Source organism: Myotis brandtii, unplaced genomic scaffold (genome assembly GCF_000412655.1).
Source record: "Myotis brandtii unplaced genomic scaffold, ASM41265v1 scaffold513, whole genome shotgun sequence".
In the NCBI taxonomy this organism is placed as follows: Eukaryota; Metazoa; Chordata; class Mammalia; order Chiroptera; family Vespertilionidae; genus Myotis; species Myotis brandtii.
The window spans coordinates 3,336,451-3,354,701 of NW_005369552.1; the positions used below are offsets into that span (position 1 = coordinate 3,336,451).

General features: G+C 45.0%; 1 protein-coding gene across 1 annotated transcript; it reads left to right on the top strand.

Moving 5' to 3' along the window:
• Nucleotide 1: 1 nt before the first annotated feature.
• Nucleotides 2-17,516, top strand: MEDAG (mesenteric estrogen-dependent adipogenesis; the record flags this gene model as incomplete). Its single annotated transcript, XM_005877274.2, has 5 exons — nt 2-99; nt 10,801-10,910; nt 13,583-13,695; nt 14,309-14,594; nt 16,585-17,516. Coding segments are annotated over 5 exons (732 nt in total), but the record flags the coding sequence as incomplete, so codon positions are not given.
• Nucleotides 17,517-18,251: the final 735 nt, after the last annotated feature.

Here is an 18,251-nt window from a genome sequence, read left to right on the forward strand (position 1 = left end):
CGGGGAGGAGGCTGCCACCAGCGGGGGCTTCAACGTCTTCGGCGACGGTCTTGTGCGCCTGGACGGACAGCTCTGCCGCCTCGGCCGCTACATCAAAAGGTGGGTGCGCCCCCTCTTCGGGGTCCCCGGGAGTCCCCGCTGGCCTCCGCTTCTTGGTGCAGTCACCGGGGCCGCCAGCTCTCCCGCCCGGGCTTTTCTGCCCTGCGCCCGCCCCGACATTTGCAGCTGCGCTAGAAGCCGCCCCGGGGGAGCACCCAGCTGGCCAGTGATTTTCCCTTTCTGGCTCCTTAACTGGGTCAGATGAGCTCAAACTGGGGCACACCCTTCGGGGATGTTTCAGAGGAGAGACTCACATCCTGACTTTAGATTGGTGGGAGGGGGGTGAGAATGCTCAATTTTGTGCACTACGAGCTTTATCCGGTGAGGAGACTCAGTGGAGAGTCGTATTAAAGTTCAGTGTCCCATCTTTTAGTGTTTCAAGTAAATGAATAAATAAATCACAGCTGAGAAGGAAACAAAGTCCCATAAAGTCTAACCCTGGGTCCTCTGTGCCATCGTGTGGGCAAAAGTAAGTGTTGTGTGCAAGTGTGCATGTGTAATATTTTTCTGAGAACTGACTGCCTGGAATCGGGCAAGAGCAGCCTAGAGCTTGATTCATAGATGAGTAAGCCCGCCAGCTATTACAGAGCCTTTGCTATTGGGAAAGACAGCAGCACTATGCCACCCCGTGGGTGAGATGCAGCCAAGAAGAGGCAAGCAAGAAAAGACATTTAAAATGCCTTTTTCAAGCTGCTGGGAAAACCTTGCTTTTCCACACAGTGAGAAGGAGGGATTTGAATGCCTGAAAAAAACACTCCTCAGCAAGAATTTCTCCCTTTCTTAGTGAATAGAAAATCCCAACCCTTACGCAGGAATTCCAACCCTGGGAGGAACGGAATTAGAAATCAGATTTTCAGAGATTTAAAAAGAAGTTAAGCATTGCATTTGAGAACGATATGAAAAATAGAAATGCCCAGAATTAGTTGAAGATATAGGTTAGGCTTTTGACAGAGCCAGCATTCCCAGTCTTAGCAAACAGTGCTGCAAATTTTTAAGTGATTTTGTAGTCTGGTCATTAAACTCTTGCTTCAAACATCTCCTACATAAAAGAATATAAAACAGCAGTGGAACCCTGGCAGTTTAGAGTTCAGAATAAATAATAACCAGGCAACACAGACCAGGGTGCAAACAGTCAGAAATACAAGATTTTTGTCATCTAAGCAATTGTGTGAGGGTTTTGTACTGTGGGAAAGAGCAAGGAGGACCTGAAAATAATTCAGGGACTGGAAGGAACCATCTGTCTTCCACTCAGGAACATCCTATGGCAGGGAAAGTAGGCTTTTGTAATGGGGTGTGTAGTCCTGAAGGATGACTGGGAAGGAACCTAGTGTGAATGGAGGGAGCCCTCCAGAAAGAGAGGGAAGACTGAGTCGTGGGCCACAGTGCAAGGTTTGCCCTCATGGATCACGAGGTGGATGCGTAGTCAGAATTCAGACTTCCAAAGTTGCTGCTCCTCAGCTTGGCCAAATTTACCCCGTTGTCTTCGGCCTTGGGGCTAGCATACAACTTCCTTTCTCAAAATATTGCTCCAGAGCAGTGATTTATTCCCTCCTTCCCCTCCTTTCTTCCTTCCCTTCCTTTCTTCCTCACTTCTTCCTTCAATAAGTTTTGGCCAGTTTTACTAAAGACACATTTGGCACGATTTGCTTTTTACCAGTCTGTTCTGGCAGACTGCTAAAGGTCACACATCACCTGGTACCAGCCAGTGTGCATACTCTAGTGTTTCTAGCAGCTGTGCCCAGGTCAATATTATTTCCAGCGTAGTGGTGAACATCAGTTTTGGCTAACAAGGAGTAGCACTCTATTTGGGACTTCCCCAAGGTTGGGCAGTTGGAGAGGATGACCAGTTTCTCTTTGCCTTGTCTGTCATCTTCAGAGTTGGCTGTACCCCCACACGTACTTTCCACTTTTCATGAGTTGGGGTCTAGAGCTGATGGACTCCAGTGACTTTTTCATCTTTGCAGTCACCATATTCCTGCCATAGGTATGATGGCCCCCACCCAAGAGCAGTCGAGAAGGTGTGTGTGGGGGAGGGGAGGGGGGGACGAGAAAGCAAAGCAATCATCCTTAATCACTTTGGACTGTAGACTTTGGGGGATCAATCACATGTAGACCTTCTCCCCAGAAACAGAGACACACCCGATGTTGCTGACCATTTGGGTAATTTATGAGATAGTTGAATTCAGTTAAGAATCCTTGCTCTGCTAATTATTTTTTTCCATTGCACAAGTATTTTTGGTTTGGGATAAGCCCACAGTGTAAGCAGGATTTTTTTCCAGGGCCTCAGAGGCGTGTACTATGCCTTTCACTAGGTCCTTTTCCGAGGAAACCGAAAGGTTCAGAGCTGCTGACCCTGACATTCCTATGGTTCACTCGCTCAACTTCCTGCGGTTTGTTTTCTGATACTTTAACACTTTTCTACATACATACCTGCTAAATAAGCCCAAGGCAACCTAGGGTGATGGGAAGGTTTCCTGATGGCCCTCAGGGCTTTAAAGCTTCTGAGGACCTGCTTTAAAAATATTTGTCCTACTTTGTGGGATTTATGGCAAGATCTTTACTATTATTTTTTCCTTCAAGCTCGGGATTTCTGTTGGTATTACAAACAAAACCTGCTCAAGATACAAGGTACAAATCATCATTAACTCTCATACACACACCTTTTTCCTGTAATGCAGCCTCTGAGTGAAGTGTAATGGCAAACGATAGGCAAAGCGGAGCTATAATCCCTGCTTTTCAGTGTTTCCCTAGCATGAGAGGGGCTGCTCGGGCAATAACAATAAGCCCGACAATAATAACAGGGGTCACTAATATTTGCTTGAGTACCAGGAATGGGGCACAATGTTTCACAGCTGTTATTTCACAAAAAGTTTACGAAGTTGGCGCTGTTGTGTCCTCTTTGTGCAGTTGAGAAATTAGGATTGGGAGAGGTCAAGTCCTGCCCCTGAATAGGATCCTGGGAAGCATGGAGTCCAGGCTCCTATGCAGCCTTGTCTAACTATGAACCCGTGTGTTCGGCACACCGCCCGACCCGAAATCTTTCTGCATTACTGTAGACAGCAGCTTTCTCGCAAGTTTCCTGAATCTACAAAAAAATAACGGAAATTACATCAGCCAGGACTCATCTTGTATAATCAACCTAAAAGCAAAAGTAAGTCCAGTGGTTGTAAAGAAGCCACTAAAAGCAGAGAGATGACCTGGTCCTGCCTGTGTTCAACCAGCTGTTAGATGGTGACAGTCACACTCGCCCGCCTGGAGGGCAGCCGCCAGGGGCAGAGAGTGAGGGTTGAAAGAGGAGACTCATGGAGTTAAAGTAAGGACCCCAAGGCAGAGCTGGAACATAGATTTGTCCTGGGGAAGCCTCACCCCCACCCCACAGTGGAAGTGCTTGGGCTCCCTCTGCCTGCCCAGGCGCACCTCTCAGAAGTGACCTTGACTGAGGCCAGGAGGTGTGGAAGCAGTGACAGCTCCACATACAGAGGGCAGCAGGGTTACCCTTGCTGCGGCTGAACTCAGCGGGCTCCCATCCTGCCCTCTTGGCTAGTCTTCGGCTTTGAGTTTTGGCTTTGGTGATTTGCCCAGTTCAGCAGCCCCTTCACAGGGCACCGAGTGATACTGATGAAGTAATTTTCATTGTGTGTTGAGCTGTGTTGTTATGAGTACAGTCTCAAGCACATGTGGACGGGCAGGAGGGCCAGCACCAGATGGCCTTGGTTGGAACCCGGGTTCTGCACTTACTGCCTCAGTGACTTGGGAAAGCTACTTCATCTCCGTGACTCAGTCTCCTCAGCTGTAAAATAGGAATGGTAATTCCTCACTCTTATCGGGTTGCTGTTCAGAGTAAAAATTCATAAAGTGCTTAAAATAACTTTCAGCACATATTGATTACTTGACAAACATTAGCTTTTATATTATTATTAAGCAGCCCCCAAAGCCAAGTGCTTCACACACATTATTTAATCTTTTAGCCACTTCACGGATTTCCTTTTTTTAAAAAATATTTTTATTGATTTTATAGAGGAAGGGAGAGGGATAGAGAGATAGAAACATCAGTGATGAGAGAGACATTGATCAGCCCCCTGCACGCCCCCTACTGGGGATCGAGCCTGCAACCCAGGCATGTGCCTTTGGCCAGATCAAACATGGGACCCAGCAGTCCGCAGGCCGACACTATCCACTGAGCCAAACCAGCCAGGGCATGGATTTCCTTTTGTCAGCTAGATTTTACAGGTGAGGATATGGATCTTGTCAAAGTTAAAAGTCACAGAGACAGAAATCAATTCCAAATCAGATGATTGAAAAGCCTCAAGCCTTTGCTGCCTTTTCTCCTGCCTTCCTTCCTCAGGAGCCTTGTTCTGGGCTTCCAGACACACTCTGGTTTACTTCTTGCTTTCAGCTGACCTGATGCTTGCCACATGCCTACCTAGAGGAGTGGAGGCAGCCACCCCATTGTCCCCAAGGCCTGGCGAAGCCATGACTCCTCCTGGGATCCCTATCTTTCTCCTGCTTTGCTCACCCATCCGTGGAATGCTGGGCCCAACAGGAGGATCACTTTTCTAGTGTGTGTCTCAGCTCAATAAGTGGTTCTGACCCCAGGACTCTCCCACTTTGCTCTTATTTAAGTAACTGGGACATAACCCTGTTGAGAGTGGACACTGAATGTAGAGAACTGAGCATTCCTCCAGTATTTGTGTGTTTGAACGATTAACTAGTTTGTAAACCTCTGAGTGGGAGGGACCATGTCTTAGACCAGTGTTTTGCAGACTTTAAGTAAGCATGCTGGTCTCCTGGGGATTGTGTGGATGTACGTTCTGATTGAATAAACCTGGAGAGGGGCCTGGGAATCTGCAGTTTCACATGCTCCCACATGATGCCAGTGCTGCTGGTTCAAGGGCCACACTTTAAGCAACAAGGTCTTAGACAGTTATTGTTTCATATTGAAATGGTGCATCTTCTTATCTGTCTCCTCAGTGGACTATATGCTTCTTGAAAGCAGGACTATTTCTCAAGCGTCCCCCCTCAGCACATCATTGGTGCAAATGTTTATTGCATATATGAATGAATGAATGAATGAATGAATCGTTCTGTGCACTATCAGTGTTTCACTGCATTGTGTGTCAATAGTTGGTGAATGAATGAATGACCATGTGTATCCTCGATGTGTGGCAGAGACAGTATAGTGATAAATCTAAAATTTTTTGCTTAATTTCACTACAGTAGGACAGAAGACTGAGAGGAAGTGAAAGAGAATTTTGGTGAGGTTCTGTATAAAGCTATCATGTTAACACTAGAACCACAGGAAGGCCATCCTGCGTACTCTGTAGGGCAGAAGGTTCCTGCAAGCTTTTGCTATTAAAGCAGTGGTTCTCAACCTGTGGGTCGCGACACCTTTGGCGGTTGAATGACCCTTTCACAGGGGTCGCCTAAGACCATCCTGCATATCAGATATTTATATTACGATTCATAACAGTAGCAACATTACAGTTATGAAGTAGCAACGAAAATAATTTTATGGTTGGGTCACAACATGAGGAACTGTATTTAATGGACCAGAAGGTTGAGAACTACTGCATTAAAGGTTTATGAACTCTTAAGCAATTTCTGGGCCTTCTACAAGAACTGTTCTAACATGTGTTTCTCTGTTTCTCTGCTCCCCTCTCTCTACACACACACACACACACACACACACAAGAGGCTCGGTGCATGAAATTCGTGCAAGGGGGTGGGGTGGTCCTCCGCCTGGCCTGTACCTCTCCAATCTGGGACCCCTTGGGTGATGTCAGTCAGACATCCCTCTCACAATCCAGAACTGCTGGCTCCTAACCACTTGCCTGCCTGCCTGCCTGATTGCCCCTAACTGCTTCTGCCTGCCAGCCTGATTGACACCTAACTGCTCCCTTGCTGGCCTGATCGCTCCCAACTGCCCTCCCCTGCTGACCCATTGCCCCCAACTGCACTCCCCTGCCAGCCTGATCGCCCGAACTGCCCTCCCCTGCCAGCCTGGTCACCCCCAGCTGCCCTCCCCTGCCGACCCATTGCCCCCAACTGCACTCCCCTGCCAGCCTGATCACCCACAACTGCCCATCTTGTGGCGATGTGAGAGCAGCCACCTTGTGGCGGCCATCTTGTGGTGGCCATCTTGTGATGATGTGAGGGCGTCGCACGAGGGCACGAGGACCACCTAGGCTTTTATTAGTATAGATATTTCAGAGAGGAAGGGAGAGGGACAGAGAGATAGAAACATCAGTGATGAGAAAGAATCATTGATCGGCTGCCTCCTGCATGCCCACTACTGGGGATCGAGCCCACAACCCAGGCATGTGCCCTTGATCAGAATCGAACCCAGGACTCTTCAGTCTGCAGGCCAACACTCTATCCACTGAGCCAAACCAGCTAGGGCTCCATATTTTTTTAATGAACACACACACATTCAGATGGAAGCTAAAGGTTTGAATTTTCATTCATCCTTGAGCAGTAAATCGTTAGAGCCAAGGGAACTTTGGAGCAGCTTTTTCAGATCACGCTACAGATGATGTGAAACCTGAAGGCACTTCAGAAAAAGGGAGGTGTCTTAGACGGTGGGCAATCTTTCCACCAGTCCTGATTCACTAGAAGCAAAAATAGTGTTGTTTTCTCATCCCACCTTTCGACTATTGCCTTCATTCAGCTGTTCTCTTTTGCCTTCAAACAGAAGAGATGAGGACAGAAATTGGAGCAATGAAGGAGAAACTCTTGCTCATTTCCCCAGATGCTCAGATTTTCCTCTTTCCTGGTCACTCAAAGGAACCCAGCCCTGGTTGGTGTCAGAAGCTTACAGAACTTCATCACCCGTGGCCAGCAGAGTTGGCTAGGATTACAGATACTAATTATTTTGTTGAGCATCTACTATGAACCCAAGTATAGTACATATGTCAACACTACTTGCACTGCATTGAATTGACAAACAGAAGGTAATATTGTTGTATCCCTTTACAGATGAAAGCACAGGTTCAGGCCAGTTAAGTAACTCACTTAAGGTCACAGTGGGTTGTGTCTGTGGGACTGAGTTCATACAGTCAGTCAGTTAGGGCATGAATTGGATCTTTTCATTTCGAATCATTATGCTCTTCATCACATTGTTCTGCCTTTCAGTCTTTGGATTGGAGGCAAGTGTAAAAAATTTCAGCCTAGAAAAAAGCATTTTGGGGCCAGGGTAAAAGCAACAATGAAATGAGAGTTTAAAGGAACCATCTTCAGCTGTTGGCTTTTCCTCCCTAATGATAACATCAGCAAATATAGTTAAATACCCAGTACACAGAAGCAATGTTTGCATTAGTAATTCAGAGATGTGCACAATTAAAGATGAAACAACTAGTCCCTAATACAGTCTAGTACGGCTCCTCCAAAATAAAACAAGTGATTGGATGCCAGATACTTAAATATCTGTGAGACTTAACAACTCGATTCACAATCTTTTTGCATTTTGGTGACTTACATATCCAAATTTTATAACAGTGAGTTCCAAAGGAATGCTCATATTTCTTTATTTCATTGGAATTTAGAGGTGCTTAACAATTGGACCATAACTGGGAGGTTGGGAATAGATGACTTGAGGAGGTATTTCTTGCAACCTGGATCAGTAAGTAGGGATCTTGCCACCATCTCTTTTCTGTGAGTTCTGTTACCAGTTCTCATATAAGCAGCGTTTCCACACCTTTGAGGTACAGGGATAACTGACATGCTCTGCCATGATGTTAACAGGCCCCTTAAGATCCTAAAAGTGCCTCTAAATCATCAAAGGAAGAATACATTACGTTGAGCATAGCTTTATTATTCAGGGGATCTTATCCAATTCAGACTCTAAAAGAAAAGAACGACTCATGTGTAGGTGACCCATTAAAGTCAGCATGTGGCTATCCAGAAGCTCCCCCCCTCCCAGCCCCCTTCTCTGAACACGCCAAATCCATAGTGTTCCAAAAGCCTCCATAGCATTCTGGAGCAAACTGGTTATTTTCACACCCAGTGGTCATTTCTCAGCTGAAATTTTTATCTTTTCCATACCAATGACACCTTGGATCAGATGTCAATGGATTGTATAGGCAGAGGCAAGTGTTGTCATTTGCATCATCAGAATAGTAATAAAAACTACAGATTTTCTGGCTGTGCTGGAGAGTGACAATCTGACCATGGATGTTGAGAGAGCAGAGGAGTTACTTTGAGGAAATGTGACTGTTAATTGACTCTGTGATAAAAAGGTGGGAGACTGTGAAAACCCACCTTGGATGGCTCACAGGTGGTACCTGACTCCTGCTCTGACATCGCTTATTTCTTTTTTATGTTTAGTCCATTCACTCTTGCCCTTTTCTTCTATTGCTATAAGAGATTCCTCCCTCTACATCTCTCCTCTCACCCCTCTGCACCCACAGGTCTCACCGGCCCCTCCTCTTCTCAGTTCTCTCTTGTCTGCTGGACCATGTCCTTGGCAGCTGAATAGATGGAAGGTAGAGGGAACAGGAGAGCCCTGGGAACCCCTGTACTGCTACCCTCTTCCCCAGCCTCACTTCCTAGGCCCTGAGCTCCTCAGATGTGATAAGGCCCATGTGAATGCCTACCTGGTACCCAGCACATCTTAGGTACTGAAGGAATGTCATTCAGTGAATAAGTAAGGGCAAGTGAACCTAGTAGTGGTGGCCCCTTTTCTTTTCCCTTCTCCTTTGCCTCCTTTCTCCAGTCCCTTTTGGCAATTGATCAATTATGACTAAGAAGAACAGGAAAATTCTCTCTCTGCTAATAACACAAGTGCTTCTCCCTTTCAGGTACCTCATCTCATCCCATTCTCCCTCCACACAGTTCTGACCTGGTGAAGGCAAGGTCAGGGGAGGGATGGAGAAAGGGCCAAACAAAGTCCCCAGTCTGGCCTGGCCAGTGTAGCTCAGTGGTTGAGTGTTGACCTATGAACCAGGAGGTCACAGTTGAATTTCCAGTCAGGGCACCTGCCTGGGTTATGGGCTCCATCCCTAATAAGGGGTGTGCAGGAGGCAGCCAATCGATGATTCTCTCTCATTATTGATGTTTCTATCTCTTTCTCCCTCTCCCTTCCTCTATGAAATCAATGAAAATATATTAAAAACAAAACACAAAACGCAGTCTGCATTATCATACCCAGTCCGTCCCCTTATTGTTCCTCAGGTCCCCCACCCCTTCTCCATTCCCACCCTTGTCTTCCCTACTCCTGTCCTCTTCACAAACACCCCTGCACCCCTTTCCTCCCTTCTTCCTCTTCCCCACCACCTGACCACCACCAGTGCCCATGGGTTGGGAAGTGGAGACTGTGTTAAAAGCCTGGCCAATCAGAAGACAGGAAGCATTTTAGAGGCTCCCTCAGGGGTCAGGTTTTAAATGCTCTCAAAATCAGGTCTGACAAGCCCAGAAAAAAATAGTGATATATTTCTAAGAAACCAAGCTGGGAGACAGACAGTGGAAGCTGTGTTTTTCTGACTCAGGGGTAGATATTCTCCCACATGCTCTTGACCCATGCCTAGGCCAGGGTCCTGTGTGCTGGCCCCTCTAAGTGGGTTGTGGGATATGGGCGAAGGGAGCTCCCTGTCTGGAGCTCTCCAGGGCTGTGATTTTTCAGGTCAGACACTGAAGGACAAGCCGGAAATAAACTCTGGAGCTGTCTCTGCCTTTGACTAGGTGTCAAAAGCAGACATGCTACTGCCGTGTTGCAAAAACAGCTCACACTGTTGCCAGGCTGGCTGTCCACCGGTGCACTGTCCCCACAGCTGGGCCATCAGTGGAGCCAGCTCCATGATGAAGAGGACTGTGGCAGTGCATCCTCCAGCCGCTGGACTGGATGCCATTCAGATTGCCTAGGTCCGTGGTTGGCAAACGGCGGCTCGCGAGCCACATGTGGCTCTTTGGCCCCTTGAGTATGGCTCTTCCACAAAATACCACGTGCGGGCGCACACATACAGCGCAATTGAAACTTCGTGGCCCATGCCCAGAAGTTGGTATTTTGTGGAAGAGCTGGTATTTTGTGGAAGAGCCACACTCAAGGGGCCAAAGAGCTGCATGTGGCTTGCGAGCTGCAGTTTGCCAAGCCGCAGTTTGCCGACCACTGGCCTAGGTCCACATGGCACCTGAGCTTGGGTTTGGTTAGAAAATTAGCCATCTTCTTGAAGGAAGCTAATTTACATTTGAATCTGCCTTTTTATCAACAATGTGGGTAGAGACCTAGAAAGACAGCTGGAAAATATGTAGAGTAGGGAGAGAAAGCTGACATACTGGATGATAGAGAAGGAAGGGAAAATTGTAGACCCACTAGTCATATGGGATGACTGCCCTGGGGAAGACCAGCTAATTCCTCTCATTGAGTGTAATTTGTTTTCAATCCAGACAGACATAGAGCTCTGAGAACTTCAAATGAACTCTTATATCCCTGAATGTAGATGTTTCTGGTCATGATCTGAGAGCCAAGCGTTGGTGTCAGGCCACCCTAGGACCATGGCCACCTTTGGGTTGCAAGTTTATCTCAGCTGATCAGGAGAGAGAGGGGGCTTTATCCATATGTTATAAAACATGGTTGCCTCTGCAATGACACATTTTAGGGGACCTCTCTCAAATGGACTAGGGATGTGGCAGGCACCTGTCCAGACATCGCCTTCCCAACTTAGATGGGCAGGTATATTACATTTGCTGTTATCTCTGCTTTTTTCATAGATATGTGGAACTGACCAACTACTGCGATTATAAAGACTACAGGGAAACTATACTGAGCAAACCGATGCTGTTCTTTATTAATGTACAGACCAGAAAAGACATCTCAAAAGGTTGGTATCTAACTGTTTTGGTTTGGTTCTGCCTTGCTGGGCTGTGGACTGTGGCATGCTGATGTCAGAAATTGGGTAGGGGGAAAGCAGAGTGAATGTCGGCCTGTGACAAGGTTGGAGCCAGAAGCCCGGTGTGTCAGGCCATCTGAAGCACAGCACGAGCCTGCAGATCAAACCTCTGCATAAGCCTGGGGCAGTAGCCATCTGTCTGAGTTTTCCTTCATACTTTCTGTCAAGGCAGGAAGTGATTTTACATTCTGAGCCTGCAGGGGTTGCAAAAATGACTGAAATGATGAAGATGAGGGTATGTAATACTGTCTACCACGTGAGACACTTAGGTGTTCTGGGTCTGCTCTAGCGTCAATTGGTACAACAGCTCCACGGGGCTTTTCATTCAAACGGGAACATTTTTGGACATGAAAGTGGTACTGTGAACAATTCTTCTGGGACTGACTCAGGCAAATTAGGATGCATGGTCATCCTACCTGAGGTACTTGTACTGTCCCCATTTTATAGATGACAAAACTGAGATAAAGAAAATAATACCTGTAGATGCTTTTATGTTTCATGCTATGATATTTGAATTTCAGTTTTAGAAATGTCTCTTTATGGTTTCTTCCAAGAAATCAGACTGGCTGTTAACAGCCATATTAACACAAGTTCCAATATGAAAATATCTCCATTCTCCCTTCTTCCTCCTGCCAGAGAGGGGAAATCATGGACATAATGATAGAAATAGAATTTTTGAAATTTATTGCAAAACAGCATTTTTAAAGTTATTCCAAGGTAACAAGAAAGGATCTACAAGTTCCAAAGAAACTTCTTTAAACATTCAGTCTCATCCAGATTCCTGGAGCGGATGCTCTGCTCATTTCAATCCAGAGTCATTCAGATTTTCTTTCACTTCTTAATTCAGAGTCGGAATCTTCTGGGCAGGAAGGGCCAGAACACACAGTAACTAGCAACACTCATAGAGCATCTGAGCCCCTGATGTTATTTGGCTTGATGATGGCCATGAATCCAGAGAGTTCTCTAGGGATATAATTCACAGATGTATTAGGTACACCTCCTGGTTCATCTCTCGGAAGGAATCGTAAGAATAAGAGGTCTATCTATTTTAACATTTTAATGAAAGTGCAGGGAGTGGGACAAGGAGGTACTTGTGGGTGGCCTACAAAAGGTACACAGTTTGTAACTATTGTGGAAGGAGGCACAGAAACCCAGTGCTGGTTCATTGTAAGGAAAGCCATGATATGAAGAGAGAGTCTATGCTACAAAAGCTTAAGTAAGATGGTGAAGTTTAAATTGTGAACATTGTGATTAAGGTAACATGATGTCCGGCCCAGCTGCTATCCTAAACTGTACTTTTGTTTAAATTAGAAAAAGCCACCATTAACTCAAGACAATTTAATAATTCTTCCCAGAATTTTTCATAATACATACACAAATAGATTTGTGACTGTGAATAGTCTCCTTCAGATTGTGCAGTGAACAACCTATGCAATCAGTATAGCTGTGAAGTATGCCGGCCCTGAGAATGCACAAAGGTCCTGGTTTGCTTTGTGTAAAAGTTAATTTAAGGTATAAAATAGCTTGCTTGTTTTACTTGTTTTGTTATGTCTGATCTTAAAGAAGATATATCTAAAATGCCCAAAAATAATTTAGGAGAAAGATAGGGGTAGGAAAATTAAGATGAATAAGGTGAGTGCAAAGGTTAGTTCAAAATGTGTTCCTCAAGGATGTAACGTGCTATTGGTGGGCCATAGGTTTAATGCTCAAAGCCAAGGAAAAATGTTGAGTTCTCAAAATTACCTAATGGCTGGCCCATGGTGTTTAAACAAAGGCTGGCAATCTATGTTATGTGTCTACCCAGAAAAAGCACTTCAGTAATTAAGGGGTTTCTGGGGGCTGAAAAGTTAAGGGGTTGTTGGTTAATAGTATTTCAAATTTACTAATGAGTAGACAATCTTCTTTTTGCTTAGATTATATAGAATTGGATAGAATTGGATTTAAGAGATTACAAAAACAAAAAATAACAACAACAACAACAACAAAAAAACCAAGACAAGCAACAATAATAAAACCTAACTGTGCCAGGACACAGGCATGATGTAATTTAAGCAATGGGAGGGACTTCTTCCCACTGGGGATTGTTTGGGCACAGAAGAGAGTCCTTCTCAAAGTGCCCCCTAGACCAGCCCTTTGGCAGAATGAAAGTCCCTGGGGAAGAAGGGTTTAGAGGAGGGGGAGACGTGGGTCAGCCTTCTTCCCTGGACTTGGCTGATGTTTTGCTTTGCAAATGATAACATGTTGGCGACAGTCAGGTCGCTGTTTAAATATCCAGCAAGGCAGTGACAGGAACACTAGCCATCCCGCGTTTCCCACTTCAGCTCCCTGTGCTGCATACTTCCGTGGAGGCTCAGTTCTCATTTCTGATAATGACGATTTCCCAGACAGAAGTGACAAAGCGCAGCCCAAGGAGGCCTGCTTCCTTCTCGTCTGCAAAATTCTCTGAATGTTTCTAGAAATCTGGTGAGGCTTTGCAGTGAGCGGGGCTAAAAATGAATAAAATCTGCAAGTAAGGTGGGAATCACTGCTTTGTCCAACACTAAGAAGTATGTTATGCCACACATGCACACTTCTTTTTTTGAATTCTGCTTCCAAATTTCTAGAAAGAACATATGCCTTCCTTGTGAACACAAGGCACCCCAAGATAAGACGACAGATAGAGCAAGGGATGGATATGGTCATTTCCTCAGTGATTGGAGAAAGCTACCGGCTCCAGGTGAGTGTTAGCCTGTCTGCATCCAGGACTGCAGCCACACAGAGAGGGGTTCGAGCACTTCATGTAGGGCCGAGTCCCTAGAGCTCAGCTGTAACTTAGCTGTGTCCAGACATAGATGTTTTCTATTGCTTCATAATCACTACCAATAAAATGAGCCGAGTTTGTAGCAACTTATTAGAAATGGGGTAATAATGAATGTCAGCTTGACCAAGCACTTCAAGGTCTGTAGATGTAATATGATTCAAATACATATGTTTGTTTTGAAAAAGTTAAGGCAATGGTTGAGCGTCAACCTATGAACCAGGAGGTCACTGTTCAATTCCCAGTCAGGGCACATGCCCGGGTTGCAGGCTTGATCCCCAGTAGGGGGCATGCAGGAGGCAGCCAATCAATGGTTCTCTCTCATCATTGATGTTTCTATCTCCCTCTCCCTTCCTCTCTGAAATCATTTTTAAAAAGTTAAGGCAACTGTTTAAAATTACCTGCCAGAATGAAAGAAAAATAAGAGGTGTGACATTTTGGACATTTGGGCAGTTGTTAGTAACATAGAATTCTAGGATATAACATTATCATTATATGCATGAAATTCATCAAATTTGTCTCTCTCTTTCAGTTTGATTTTCAAGAAGCAGTAAAGAATTTTTTCCCTCCGGGAAATGAGGTGGTTAATGGAGAAAATTTGAGCTTTGCCTATGAATTCAAAGCTGACGCATTATTTGATTTCTTCTATTGGTTTGGGCTCAGCAATTCCACTGTAAAGGTGAATGGAAAAGTTCTGAATTTGTCAAGTACAAGACCAGAAAAGAAGGAGACAATTAAATTATTTCTGGAAAAAATGAGTGAACCATTAATTCGAAGGAGCAGTTTCTCTGACCGAAAATTCAGTGTAACTTCTAGAGGTATGTTAAAAATTCTCATAGTTAAATAAAATGATAGAATAGTATAATGGGAGAGGAGAGTCAATGCCTGGAAAAGATAAGGCCTCTAGATAAAGGGAAAATACAATATATCACATTATTCAGAAAGTAAGAAGACATGTTTACTACCAAAAAGAAATATAGTGTTAGGCTCCTTAAAGTTTTCTGACATAGTAGTTATATTGTGCAGCACACCCAGAAAATAATTTTAAAATACATTATTAATTTAAATACATATTAATGCTCATTTGAATGTTGTTAACACTTATTTAAATATTATGAAAGAATGATGCTTTCCTGATGTGCATATTCTGGCAACAGATATGAACAAAGATGTCAGCTGGAGGAGGAGTCTACATGGTCAGTAGCCATCAATTTTACATCAATTAAAATAACTGGCCCTGGCTCCTGTGGCTCAGTTGACTGGAGCATTGTCCATCCATGTAACAAAAGGTTTCGGGTTCAGTTCCCGTCAAGGCACATACCAAGGTTATAGGTTCCGCATACATGAGGCAACTGATTGATGTTTCTCTCTCACAACGATGTTTCTCTCTCTCCCCCTCCTCCCTCTCTAAAATCAATAAACATATCCTTGGGTGAGGATTAAAAAAAATTGGAAGGGTTCTCCAGAGTTTGTGAGGTCACGGTGAACAAATGACATATTATATGTGGTACATTCTGGATTTTGATATCCAGAGCCTCTTTCCTAGGAGTTGAGGAGACTTGTCAGACTGGTGTGGCTGAGCAGGTGACACCGGCCACACCTTCTCTGAGTCAGTTCTCTCTGTCCTATGCTAGTTGGGCTATAAAGCAACTTCCTTGAGCCAGGACTTTTGCTGCTAATTCCAACAAACAACCAAAAACAAAACAAACAAAAAACTCCGCCAGTCTCTATGAACCTGCAGTTTCAAAAAGTTTGAATGTGAAATGCAGGTCTTCATTAATTGTATTTAATACAGTTGCTTTCTTCCAATGTTTTAGCAAAAATGCTTACTCTAGCTATTTCTTATTTTGGAAGTAGCCCATCTGTCTCTGTTTCTCTCTGTCTCTCCTTCTGCTTCCTCCTCCCCTCATTCCCTCTCTTCCCTCCCTCCCCCAGTATCTGTCTGTCCCTCCTCCTCCTCTCCTCCTTTCTCTCCTTCCTTACCCCCTCTCCCTCTCTCTCCTTCTCCCCATCTCTTTCCCACTCTCCTCTTTTACCCCTTCCTCCCCCTTTTCTCCCTCCCTCCCTCCACGTTGCTTTAGCTTTCTCTGTCTGGGTGTTCCTTGCAAAGATGCCTCTGTACTCTGCTCCTTTGCAGTAGTGTGTGTGTGTGTGTGTGTGTGTTGGGGAGTGTTACCCTGATCTCTTTTGGGGAAAGATGAGCTTTCCTGGTTGTGGCAGTCCGAGGTGCCTGGTCCTTCTTGTGACACCCCTCCAGCCTTACCCACTACCATAGCAGCCTGGGTAGGGTTTTACTGTTTCACCGTTGCTCACCCTCTGTCATGTAGGTTGTGCATGGTGTCCACTGCCATCCTGGGGACAACAGGGGTATGTGAAGTTGGGTGGTGCTTCCTTAAAATTCACTCTGAGCCATCCCCGGGCCACTTACACCTCAGAGCCATGGGGAAGGGTTCTTCAGGGCTGGCCAGCAAGGTCATGATCATGGCAGAGGGCAGAGCCAAGATGCACCAGTGGCCCAACCTTTGTCCTAGGCTGTCCCAACTTTGGGCCTTTTGGCATCAAGTGAGAAAAGGCTCATGCAACTCACTGCAAAACTACTCCGGCCCATGGAAAAGCAAATGACAACCCAGGTCCTACTGGGAAACAAAATGTAACCCATCTCTATTGCACTTTTCAGATTTCTGAGGAAGCCAGAATCCTCTCTTCAGTGTTGAAATGGTTCCTTCTGTGTTGTGTGAGTTCTGAGGGCACTGTGGGTTTGCTTCTGTTTTCCAGTGATGGCAATAATGCCTGCTTTACTTCTTTCAGGTTCAGTAGATGATGTTTTTAACTGCAGCCTGTCACCCAGATCATCTTTGACGGAGCCTCTTTTGGCAGAATTACCGTTTCCAAGTGTTCTGGAATCTGAAGAGACACCTAACCAATTTCTCTGATTGAACTGAACATGTCTAGTTCCTCCTACACTCCAGGCCAACTGAAGGTTGAGGGGAGGAGGGGGGAAGTGGGAGGCAGGCCCTCCACCCTCTGGTCCACCTCTCTGCTCCTCCGAGCGAGCGCTCCTCTCACATTTCCCTGGGTGCCGCCTTGCCCTGGCAGGTCCATGTAGCTGACTTCAGGATGGGAGGGCACTGGCCCCATGGTTGGGTATCCCCGCCTTTGAACACTTCTCCAAAGAGTCAGAGGGGCCAGCAGGGTCCTGCCACCCTGAGTGCTTTGTGTAGGACCTTGGCACCCAGGGAGTTTCTTTGGCAGTCTCTGTAGGACCAGTCTGACTTGGGCATTGACCATGATGCTTCTTAAGTCACGGTTTGGCCCTCTGCTTGGGACACCCTTGTCTGAACCCGAACTTAGCCAGCACGGCATTAGCTGTGCTGTTCTTTTGCAAACTTGGCTGGCACCTTTCACTGGAAGGCAGATGTGTTTCTCATCCTGCCTTAGGAGAACTATTCTAGGTAAGGTTTGCTGGCGATTAGCCAGGTTGGCAGGATGGCAGCCCTGCCACCTGCTGCCTAAAATTTGAACTCCTTTGGCCTCCCTCTTAACAAAGCGGCCGGTGTAGAAAGAGGCCAGGTGATGTGCAATGAAACAGTGACAGGGGAAGGATCATGATTACAGCAGTGTCCTCTTTCTACACAGAAATGATAGGAAAGCACATTATGTCAGTTGGGTATTATTATTATTATTTACTTTTTTATTGAATTTATGAGGGTGACATTGGTTAATAAAATGATATAGGTTTCAGGTGTACAATTCTAATATACATCATCTGTATATTGTATTGTGTGTTTACCACTCCAAATGAAGTCTCCTTCCATCACCATTTATCCTCCTAAAATAGTTGGGTATTTTAAATAAGCCTTTAGCAATCCTAACACTAAAAGCAAAATAAAAGCAAGCTATAACATTACCACAATACATTGTTACATCAATCCATTTCTCACCTATAGCTACAATGGAATTCTTCAAAAAGAAAAAAAAAATCCTATCTAGATATAAAAGCTGATTGAGTAAATCACTCCATATGCTTATAATGAGAAATACTTATGAATCCTGAGTATAATTTTTCTATCCTTGAAAAAAAGTCCTGGTATTTCAATAGCATTACCAATTATCTTTTTTTACATTTGAGATGTTACGTACTATCTTTGTGCAATTAAAACTTTCTTATAATTCAACATATAATTGATTAAATTTGTGACTGCGCACGCGCACACGCACGTGTGTGTGTGTGTGTGTGTGTGTGTGTGTGTGTATGTGATCTTTCCATTGTGCTTTGTATAGTTGCCTGGTATCTTATTAAATGACAAGGAGAATTGTGGTTTTCACAGCCACACTCCACACTCCAGAGCCTTTTGAAGAGCTGAGAGTTGCAGATTTGGAGAAAAGAAACAAAATTTGATATGATCTTCGTAATAGAAGAGGGTAAACAGTTGTTATTCAACTCAGTGCCAAATGAGTATTAACAATAAAATGAG